At 33.8% G+C, this 12,190-nt stretch overlaps 1 protein-coding gene across 1 annotated transcript in view; it reads left to right on the plus strand.

The window, feature by feature from the left end:
* The window catches only part of LOC144448875 (small G protein signaling modulator 1-like), a 64,250-nt gene that overhangs the window by 31,718 nt on the left and 20,342 nt on the right, over nt 1–12,190 (plus strand). The window contains exons 4-9 of the mRNA XM_078139211.1: nt 4,556–4,724; nt 6,117–6,245; nt 6,866–6,933; nt 7,322–7,473; nt 8,240–8,374; nt 9,196–9,326. Of these exons, the coding sequence (XP_077995337.1) occupies nt 4,556–4,724; nt 6,117–6,245; nt 6,866–6,933; nt 7,322–7,473; nt 8,240–8,374; nt 9,196–9,326 (784 nt within the window). The remainder of the gene's footprint in view (nt 1–4,555; nt 4,725–6,116; nt 6,246–6,865; nt 6,934–7,321; nt 7,474–8,239; nt 8,375–9,195; nt 9,327–12,190) is intronic.

A 12,190-nucleotide genomic window follows, 5' to 3' on the forward strand; every position in this document is an offset into this window, starting at 1 on the left:
AATTAGAATTACTTTATTCATTCCACCGAGGGAAATTAAAATTATAGTTTGTGAAGATGAAAACACAAAACAGAAGTATAAAACAAAACTATGCATACATGTACATGTACTAGTTCAATAATATCCTACAAAACATTTCAAAAGAAAACAGTCTAGTAATTGACTGTAGTTACTGTTGAGAATGGGAATAGCAGATGGAACTAAGGATGATGGTTGGTTTTAGCTAGTGGCAGACAATATCAACCACTCCTAGTAATTTGCCTTGAGAGAAGTTAGGGGAAGTGGCTTTTAGAACATAATGAGCCTAGAAGTAATATGTTTGTTGGATTAGTTGTCATCTTGTTTACCAAATTAATCACCAAAGATTGAGATGATGGAAAGGATAACAGATTATTTCATAAAAATAAGACCTGAATTTAGACATGATTAGAACTCTTCATTTGGAAAGTCTTGATAACAGACTGACTTCCTAATGGAAGGCTCACTGGACAGGATGAAATTCACCCCGGGCATGAATTATTTATCAGTGTACTTTCATGTTTTCCCCCAGGTGTTATAACCTTTTTGACAGAAACAGTATAACTTTGAACAAAGTCAATATTTCCTATTCATTTTACCAGATATTGTTTAGATGGAAACCGTATATAAAAAAGATGGTGAACACAGTTTAGGTTCTTCATCAAAGTCACATCCTTTACAAACGTATACCTGATAGTAGTGACAAATTAAATTTAGTAATATTCAAATTTTATGAGTGATGGTCAAGGTCTTGTGTTCCTTGTATTGAAGTATTGACTTATCTTCTATGTGTACAGAGTTCTAACTACATGTAAAACACTACAAGTACTGTATGTTGATGACCAGAATAGTAAAGAGGCCTGCTTCTGGTGTGAAGGACAGTAAAATTGGCTGTATGTGAAGACTCAGTAATGATTGCTACCTCACCACTGCAGGCATTGCTAGACATTTACATTGACGTCAATGTTCCCTGAGTCAACACTTTCAACTAATTTGAATCAATTTATATTCTATTATGGATTAGTTGTGTTTTATTCTGCTCTCATATTTCACATAATCTTGCTGATACTTGTCATAATTTTGAGCTGCACATAATGACATTTTCAAATAAATATAAGGATATAATTTTTGTCAATGACTTGGGTACCTCAGTGCAGTGAACTATTTTCATCATATTGTCAAATTGACAATAAATTCAGGCCATTCACATGTATGTAGTATGTTATGTGTGTGCATGATTGTGTACATGTGTGTGTGTTTGCATGCAGGGGTATATGTATGTGTACTCGGCCAGGTGGTATGTATAAGCATGTATGCCTGTATGTTTATCCATGTATGTACATGTATGTACGTATGCATGCGTGTGTGCGTGCGTGCGTGCATGCGTGTGTGCGTGTGTGTGTGTGTGTGTGTGTGTGTGTGTGTGTGTGTGTGTGTGTGTGTGTGTGTGAGAGAGTCTTAATATCATTGGATGGCAAAGTGACCTTCGTTCTATTTGACTAAGTATTCTGACAATTTCCTGTGCTCCCCTTACGTAACGATCTGGTGATGACATACATCCCCTGATATTTCCTGTGAGCATATTTGAAACATCTCTGATATGTCTGTGAACATGAGAGTTTGTAAGCCAGATGCATGGAGCAGTGAAATGTTTGAAGGCTTATGAAAAATATTATGTATAATCTAAAATTAAATAAATTTTCAAGTATTTTCCAGCTGAATGAAGGAAAATATTACAGAATAACATAATTATACCAGTGGCAGTAATAGCAAAGGAAAATTAGGGAAAGTAATGGCAATTTTAAGTGTTTTGACTCATATTTCAAACACAGCAGAACCAGTGACATAGATGCGTGTTGTCGTGACATAGACATGTGTTGTCATGATGTAGAACGACCATAGTACATATTCCATAGTTTTTGTTCTAAATGGCTCGTGCATGGTATAACATACATTATAGAGGAGTTTGTAATAAAAACTGCACTCAGTCCAACTACAAAAGGGATGCACCAATTGGGAGACATGGACTTGAAGTAAAATAGATTAGGTTTTGATAAAAACACAAGTCTGGTTGTCTATGGTTAAAATACTTTATTACCAACGTTTCGACCACACACGGGAGGTCGTCTTAAGGGTCTGTATTATATTTAAGTATCAGCAGATAAATTTCCTTTACATTTAAAACCAATTCAGCTGATCTGCATTGTCGTAACAAAACTATTATAAAGATATCGAGATCCATACAAAGTCAACTTAAAATGATTCATAGTGATTTTATATGTATTTTTATTACCAGAATGTACAATCATGTAACACCTTCTAATCCGCCAGTTCAGAGATAAACATTAACACTGAATAATTAAATCCTGTGTAATCAAGGGCCGTAGTAGACAGATCGAAATGTCACATTCATTTCCAATCTACCATTCCAAAGTAACACTATTGTACTGTCCTAGTGATTCTTGGAACCATGAACAATATATTCTCCAACCTTCTACTCTATTGTGGGTTTTTATTTAATTTTTAAAATTACATCATAATGTCAAAGTTTTATTTATCTCTTTCAAAACTTGCACTTTACAAGTGAAAATACTGTAAAACAATAATAGTTATGCAAGGTTTTTGAAATGTTGCATTTTTATGAGCAAAATATCAAACAAGTGTAAGAAAATATAACCCCAAAATAGATCAGAAGGCGTTATTAATAATACATGTATTTGCATATATAGATCTTAACAGTGGTCAAATACTGAAAGTTAAGTAATTCACTACATGGCTATATTTGTATCTTGGTGGTAATATTTTGTTAGTGTCTAGTTCTATGTGTATAAGTAGCAATGGTCATCATAAAATGTAGCAAAGGTCAAGTCATAAAAGTAGCAATGGTCATAGCAATGGTCATAAAATGTAGCAAAGGTCAAGTCATAAAAGTAGCAATGGTCATAGCAATGGTCATCATAAAATGTAGCAAAGGTCAAGTCATAAAAGTAGCAATGGTCATAGCAATGGTCATCATAAAATGTAGCAAAGGTCAAGTCATAAAAGTAGCAATGGTCATAGCAATGGTTGTCATAAAATGTAGCAAAGGTCAAGTCATAAAAGTAGCAATGGTCATAGCAATGGTTGTCATAAAATGTAGCAAAGGTCAAGGTAATAAAACAACAAAATGAATAAATCAACTTTCTGTCTTAAAATTTAAGTTAAAATTTTGGATTCATATTCTAAAGAAAATGCTGGAAATTAAAAAAAAATGAAGCTTAGGATCATTTTGAAGTTTTTTAGTGCTGGTGATGTATTTCTTAGTGTAACTGTTGATATATTAATTTTAAAAAAAATATACAAAATGAAGAGAAAAAATTACCTCTGTGACATAGATTGTAGGAATTGGTCATGAATTTTATGTTTCAGTGCTCTTTTGACATTCTTACTGAATTGACCATGAGAATTCTGTTGCCATGACAATGGGGATGAATATATAGTTATAGTACAGTAGTGATTTGTCGCCATCATTGATGTTTTGGAAAGCAAATTTTGTGAAATGATGTAAAAGCATGACAGAATTAATTGCAGCAACAAACCCATTTTCACTTATTGTACTTTATTAATGAAAAAGGAAATGTTAAATTGAATGACTATAGAGATTTTGTGAATGAGAACTAAATGTATTATCATTATGATTTAGACAAGGTCGTATGCGCAAAGTCACATGCAAATTTCGGTGTTTTTGACCTTTGACATCTCATGTGACTCATGATCTTTATGCATCTGATTCAACAGCTTTCTTCTCATTGGTTCTTCATACTTGTTGGCAATGGGGATTTTTCCTAGTTCAACAACAAAACATGATATTTTGAATGTAATGGCTTCACTGATATCTACTAAAAGTACCATTCTGTTGCCATTTTTTGGCAGGTTGTGAGACTGTCAGACCAAAACTATCATGTTAATTTGTCAATATGTAAATTAGATTGACCAAATAAAGAATATCCATCATGTTAACTTGTCAATATGTAAATTAGATTGACCAAATAAGGAATATCCAGTGTTATTGTTAAGGATGGGAAACAGGTTAAATCTACTAAGACCTCTGGTGATTTTACTGCGGTTCCAAAAAGTTATGGTAGATTGTATGTAACTTTCAACACTTTCCCCCTTTCTGCTTCAGCTCTGTTATATGTAAAGTTTCCTGATTTAAGAATCTAAGTTGTATTTTAAATAAATTAAGTCGTATTATGTCATGATTTAAATACTAGTTCTTAGCCATCCCTGGATTTGATAGGATTAATGCATTGAGAACCAAAAAATGAACAAATGAATAAATATCATCGAACTAAAATAAAAAGAGCTATTTTTTTAACACATAGTGTTTTGTACAGTGACATATGTTTATGATTGATTGATTGGTTGATCGATTGATTGATTATTAAATTGATAATTTCATTGACTGATTAGTAATAATTGCTTGATCTGTCAATTTATCATTTCATCAATCGATTGATTGATATACTAAGTTATCTATGCTATGTTTTGTTTTCAGCTGCCGTAGATTCTTGCCTGACGCATGGCTTGAAGAAGAGAGTTGGAGGTCTACTTAAAAGTTATACAGCTGCTGCTCTATTTAAACAGGTTGCCAAAAACTTTCCACCAGCCCTACAGGTAGCACAGAAGGTTGCAGAAATTGAAACAGAGATAGAAAATGCCCAGAAGTAAGTTGTATTACATTATTTAAAGGGACAATCTGTAACTTTTACTGGTTTTTGATAGTTACTTCTGTTCCATATTGTATATTGTACAGTATTCACTAAACATAGTGAATAATATATAGTGGTAGTATGAGGAATCCGTACGTAACATAAATGTGTCACTAAATCCGTAACTTGAGGTACCACATTCTTGGTTATTCTTCCCTTTTGTATGGTATGTGCACACATGTTGAATTTGATATGCTAGCCCAACACAAGTTTTAATATGTAGTATAATTATAGTGTATCTGTATATTGTTGTTGCTGAAAAGACTACCACTTCAAACAAGATGCAGAAAAATTGAAAATTTCTCACTTTAATACAGAAGGTGACAGGAACTGTTCAGGAGCAATGAGGGATGCTGTTAAATTTGGACTTTACAGAAACTACCTATTGAACCATTCTTCGTTATCTCCAAATACGGACTCTGTATCAATGCAATCACTTTTTTAAGGAGTTTCTGAACCTTTTTGGCCTCCGATATGATTTGATGCTGGTCATATGTTTACATGGTAAAAGAAAAAATCCTCAAAATGGTCATTAAGCTCGGAAGGCATCAATATTGTAACTGTCAAAGTCTATAACAAATACACTTCTTCCCTGCCCTTTAGTAGAAACTATGAACTTGTTCATCAATTTGTAAGCCATATTGTGACAAAGTACTTTCCCGAACACTGTCAATGGTTAAAACATTTTAGGTAAAAAAAAGGCTCTTCATCACAACCATTGACATGTCCCTGTCATAGGTCTTCCTTTGTTTTTTCTGGCAATAAATCTGAAGTACTGGTAGATCAATGGGCTTGTCCACAAACTACTGTCACTATATAAATGAGGCATGGCTCTTGTCTGCAATGACTGACAGTCTGTGATTATAACAATTTGAACAATCTATACAAATTCAACAACTTTAAGTATACCTTTTAAACCAGGACATTTAGAGACTGCATGATGATGGCCATATTGTATCATTATTTCAGTTCAAGCTGGTTTAATTGAATGCTACCTGTAGTGCTGACTTTCTTTTAAACATCCATTACAAAAAGATAATAATCTAGTAAGTTGTGAAACCAAGACAGATGTTATTTTGTCGAACAAAATGTTGTAATTTGTGTTGAGTTACAGGAGAAATGCAGTTGTCTTGATGTTGCACCCATGTGACGTACATGATGTTTTTATCACAAAAATATACACAATTCAACTGTAGACTAACAATAACAGCGGTACATGTAGCACATACACAACATGATCATGTAATAAATCACATTGAAAAGTGCATGCACAGTCCCTCTATTGATAAAGGGACTGTGGTACATGCATTTGTGCTGACTGTGTATTTCTATCATTTTCTCCTACAGGAAAAACAGTGACAGTTCTAGACCAACAATGATATTATCTCCTCTCATACACAAACATCTCTGGATTAAGGCAGCGTTATTTGAGAAACACTTAGCTAAAATTATTGAACACTTAGTGGAAAACCATATGTAAGTATTATTCAATAAATACATAGATCTGGAAAAGAACCACCTTCAAACTTTGATTTTTGAACGGGAACACAGTTGACCATATTGTGCAGTGCAAAATGCTTGCAGATATTGATCACAAAAGATCATAATTACATGTATATTAACTCAATAAATTGTCAGGTGTCTCAATTTCCTACACAGTGTATAATACATGCACTTATCTATAACATGTCCTGGTCATCACCAAATATGCATAGATTTTGATTAGAAACCAGCAAACCCACCATCTTGAATGGTGCATTATGGGAAACCAGGTGTAATTCTATTGGTAAACATGAACCACTTTCTCTTGTTTGTAGCCACAAATGATCTACTGTAGTTGTCCAAACTTGCAGGAGGGCTATGTTGCTAATCACTTCAGATTTAAATATTATAACTACAACTAATCGCATAGTCCTTTGCTTCCTCTGAACATATTCACTTTGGATCACGTTTTGGCTTTTGACTTATACGGTGTGTAAAAAACCTGGAACACCATGTTTGCTTCAAACTTGGTACAATTATTTTCTTACTGTAGTATATGAAAAGAACTCTTCACATCATCTCTGTTAACAAATCTAATATGTCTTATTCTGTAGTAAATACTATGAAAAGGAAGCTTTAGTATCAGATCCTGTGGATGGACCCATATTGGCCTCACTTCTAGGTATGTATTTTACATAGTATGAATAATACATTATTTTCTGATTAAAGTCTTAAAATATAAAGAATACGCTTCATTTTAAACACCGCAGTCAGAATGAAAAAAAATAAAAAAATTTTGTGGGGTTCAAAAAACAATGTTTTTGCATCTAAACAAGATATGATTTCAGCTTTTGGTCACCAAATTAAATTTGTAGTAGTCCATGTAAACCACAAATCAATGTATTGAAGATGAAACAAGAACATAAAGGTGAAATGTCATATCCTAGCTGTGGAGCATATTTTGCACTTATTGTAATGCAATGCATGCAGATATATACCTAACCCTAACACAGATACACTTGTACTTCTTTCTTATTGTTGTGTTACTGTAACACTATTTCATTGCATAGTTGGTCCCTGTGCATTGGATTACTCCAAGATGAAGACACCAGATCATTACTGGACAGACCCACCAGCTGATGAACTAGTGCAACGTCATAGAATACACAGTAGTAATCCAACACTGAATCAACCCCAGTCACCTAAAAGACCCAGTCTACAGGTAAGGTATTCTCAATCAAGCCCAGTCACCCAAAAGATCAAGTGTACTTTGTATCAATCCCAGTCACCCAAAATGACCCAGTTTTAACAGGTGAGGTACTCTAAAACCCAGACACCCAAAAGACCCAGTCTACAGTACTGATGAGATATTTTGTATAAACCCTGTCACTCACAAGAGTCTAAAACCCAGACACCCAAAAATCCCAGTCTACAGTACTGATGAGATATTTTGTATAAACCCTGTCACTCACAAGAGTCTAAAACCTAGTCACCCAAAAATCCCAGTCTACAGTACTGATGAGATATTTTGTATAAACCCTATCACTCACAAGAGTCTAAAACCCAGTCACCCAAAAGACCTGGGCCAGTCTACAGGACTGATGACTCAGAGATATTTTGTATAAACAAGAGTCTAAAACCCTGTCAGTCTTCAGGTTTTTATTCATCATGTACTTAGTATGAACCCTAATCATCCCAAAAGACCCAGTCTACAGGTAAGGTACTGTAAAACCCAGTCACCCAAAAGACCCAGTCTACAGGTGAGGTACTGTAAAACCCAGTCACCCAAAAGACCCAGTCTACATCTTGATACCATCATTTCTGTGGTGCCACAATTTATCGTGTACCAAGCATTTCAATATTTAAACATTTTCATCAGATTTTGTCAGTTACCTATCCAAAATCTATCATTTTGACTACATTTTCTTTTCATCTGTTAGAATACACTAGTGACACAAATGCGTGGATTTGTTCTTTCATTTGCTCAGATCAACAAGAGGGGTGCCAGTACAACAAGTGATGAAGGAAGAGTTCCTATGTCAGCTAGAGACTATGTGGAATCACTCCATCAAAACTCTAAAACTACTTTGTTGTATGGAAAGAATAACGTCTTAGTACAACCAGTAAGTATTTTACAATGTTTTTATTTCAGTTGTTCAGTTTACTTCTATGTTATTCCCCAATATTTCGTCTTAGTACAACCAGTAAGTATTTGACAATGTTTTTGTTTCAGTTGTTCAGTTTACTTTGATGTTATTCCCCAATATTTCTTTTTTCGTTCAGCTGAAAAATATGAGTGACCTAAGGGGCCTTTGTCACGACGAGTCGGTAGACATCGTAGTGACAACCCTTAGGTCATGAGTATTTTCTGACTGAAGGAAGACAAATATTTGAGAATAACATAATTATACCAGTGCCAGTAATATCAAAGAAAAATCGGGGAAAGTAATGGTAATTTTGAATGTTCGCATATTTCGGATACAGCAGAACCAGTGACATAGACACATGCTGTCATGACATGGAATGATGAGAGTATATATTCTATACTTTTTTGTTTAACTTTGATTGTGCATGATATAATCTTCGTTATGGTTTTATTTCATTTGTTCAGTTTACTCTTCCTACATTAATTATGAATTTCAAAATTGTCGTCTATTTACCACCGTCATTCTGTTTATGACTAAGCAATTACTGTTGTGCTGTTCACAAACAGAAATGCAAATAATGAATAGTATATGGAATAGTAAAACTGTTTTACATGTAACTAATAAAAAGTATTGCAGTCCCATACAACAAAAAAAGAAAAACATATAAAGATACATGGTATATACTATAAATGATCATGTTGTGGTTGAGAAATTAATGCTATGTTTTGATTAATTAAAAGTGTGTGAGAAATTAGTGTTATGTTTCAAGAAATTGATCTGATGTTTTGTGAATACAGAAGGAGGACATTGAACCACTGCCCGGCTACTTATCATTACATCAGAGTGCTGATGGTTTAACAATTAAATGGACTCCTAATCAGCTGATGAATGGATGTTCTGAAGACAGTGAATCAGACACAGATAAAAGGTACTTTAATAGTAGTTTCCACAGAAATCACATTTATGGTAATGCCCTTGGCGTACCATAGAAGTACTTAAAGTCTACTTATATTATACAAAGTGCAAGTCAAGTTGATCGGTTCCTATTCTGACTTACCCAAACTATCCATGAGGTGTAAACTCATATAACACAAAAAGTTAAACATCAGTACACAATATAGCTTTCAGTCTCCCTGACGACAATATTCTTCAGAATGGCATAAATAACAAGTGTCCAGCCAGTGTCATAGTTCATTACTGATTATTGCCACCTAGTGGTCAACTAGCTGTAACACAAGTGACCAGTCATTCTGTCAATCAAAGCTGATCAGAGGTTCAGTTGTATTTATAAGTTGAACTGCTTGTGTGAAAAAAGTTGACAGTGATTACATTATGGTAGTTTCACAATACAAAGACATGTACCTTTGTCATTGAGGATAACCAAGTCATACATTTACCCTCAACATCCTGAACATTCCCCAGAAACTGTTACCAATTTGGCTTGCACAATGTGAGGTAGAACTGTACTGTTCTGGAATAGGTTTCTTCATTCAGCTTGGGAGTACTCCAAAAACAAGGCCCATTGATATTAACATTTGATTTATTGACATTGATATTAATATTTTCACCCCAAATATTACTTATTTGACTTGTGTATTATGAGCTACCATACAGCTGTACTGTTTTGCAATAAATTTCTTCATTCAGCTGGGGAGTACTCCTAAAGCAAGGCCCTTTATGTTATTTACATTTCCTAATGCTGAAAGAGGAAAACCTTTTGAGGAATTGTACATCTTAGCATATCTTTACTTTGCAGTGGTGGTGGTGTTTGGTTCCCAACACACGATAGCATGTGTCTCCTACACTAGCAATTTATATTCTGCCAACTAACAAAACTGACTTTAATAGTTCTAAGGGATTATTGTTTAGCATGTTGACTGCATAGCTGTATGGCATGGAAAAATCAAATTGGATGATTAAGATGAAGCATTTCAAATTATTTTTGTTTATTTATTTAATTTATTTATTTTATTTATTTATTTATTTATGTATTTATGTATTTATTTATTTATTTATTTATCAGTCATTTATTTATTTATTTATTTATCAGTCATTTATTTATTTATCAATCATTTATTTATTTGTTTATTGAGCTTTGATATCAGTCAGGAAGTCCGCACATGGTCAGTCGGGTTATTGGAAACACACAATTTTTTAAAAATATTTTGTCTCAACTGAGAGATAAAAAAGTGGGTGTATTTCCTACCTATGGTGAAACGTCTAAGATTTAGAAATTCCAGTGATGGATGTGGCATGTTTTGACAGTATTTGTCATATTTGGATAAGTAACTTTATGTAGGATATTTATGTTATCAATGATTGGTACATATTAAATTACAAGAGGGCTTAGCAACCATACTAACCTAGAACTCAGAGAAAATACTGCCTAGCAACCATACTAACTTAGAACTCAGAGAAAATACTGCCTAGCAACCATACTAACCTAGAACTCAGAGAAAATACTGCCTAGCAACCATATTAACTTAGAACTCAGAGAAAATACTGCCGAGCAACCATACTATAAAACTTAAATAAAAAAACCAAAAACAATGAGTTAAACCTACATGATCCTTATTATGATGTCAGTTGGAAGTACACAGGAAAAGTATGTTATTGATTTCTTCTGTGTGTTTAAGGAAATTTATGGAAAATGTTTGTCAGAAAATTGTACAAAACTGTTATGGATGTAACTTGATTCATTGTTATTACGGCTTTCATGATCATACAACCATGTACTAATGGTGAATCTCACCACCTAGTACTGCAAGGTAGGATTTATTCAGCTATAATTCATATGAAATGTACCGAGTCAGAAATCATGCTATGCAGTCTTCTAGTAACTACAGTCACTGTAGTCATGACAACTGAAACCATACACTAAATCTTGCAAAGGTAATTCAGTAGTAGTGACTTGACAAATAAGAACACAGTAGCAGATGGATTTCCTGAGATAATCTCCGTTAGTTTTCACTACTGTGCGTCTGGAGATTCTAATATGGACTGTACATGTATTACCATGGTAATGAGTGTCTGTAGGCGTATATGAAATTTAACCTTTACGATTTAATCCTCAAAATCATTACTATAGTCATCTAGTAGTTCTAATCATCATTTTATCGTATCCTACCTCAAGGGACAAAACATTTTGAATTAATAATAAACCATAAAAGAAAATTGGCGTCAGGTATTTTTAGAAAGTTTCCTTTTATGTCTAATGTATTTTAGGTATTGTCAGAGGTAAACTTTTAAGGTTTGATATTAATCATTTGTGTATGGGGTGAAGGTTTACCTAATTTTCCTGTTGTTTGTCATCATCTTGTGATTTTTGTGGAAGGTAGTTCTACTTTGGTGTAGAAATAGAGATAGACGGACTAAGATCTGAAACTAAGACAGTGAGAAAGTCTGAAACTAAGACAATGAGAAAGTCTGAAACTAAGACAGTGAGAAAGTCTGAAACTAAGACAGTGAGAAAGTCTGAAACTAAGACAATGAGAAAGTCTAATGTTCTCATATATAATTGTTTCTGAATAGTTTAGACTGTTAAATCAATGCTGAAAAGAATATGTTACCGAACAAAAAATCCGAACTGGTCTCGAAATGTCGCCATGAAGGCAAATACTCGCTCGCCAACTATAGTAGTAAACCCCCGTAAGGAATAGTTTAGTCCGACCTTCTTGTTACGCAATATATACATACAAACATTAAGTGTATATACCGACTTTAACAATCCCAATTTAGTTGTCTGAAGATCGCTTGAAGCGTGAAACTCTGAGTAACGACTTATGACATCCT

The sequence above is a fragment of the Glandiceps talaboti genome, chromosome 18, assembly GCF_964340395.1.
Source record: "Glandiceps talaboti chromosome 18, keGlaTala1.1, whole genome shotgun sequence".
Lineage (NCBI taxonomy): Eukaryota > Metazoa > Hemichordata > Enteropneusta > Spengelidae > Glandiceps > Glandiceps talaboti.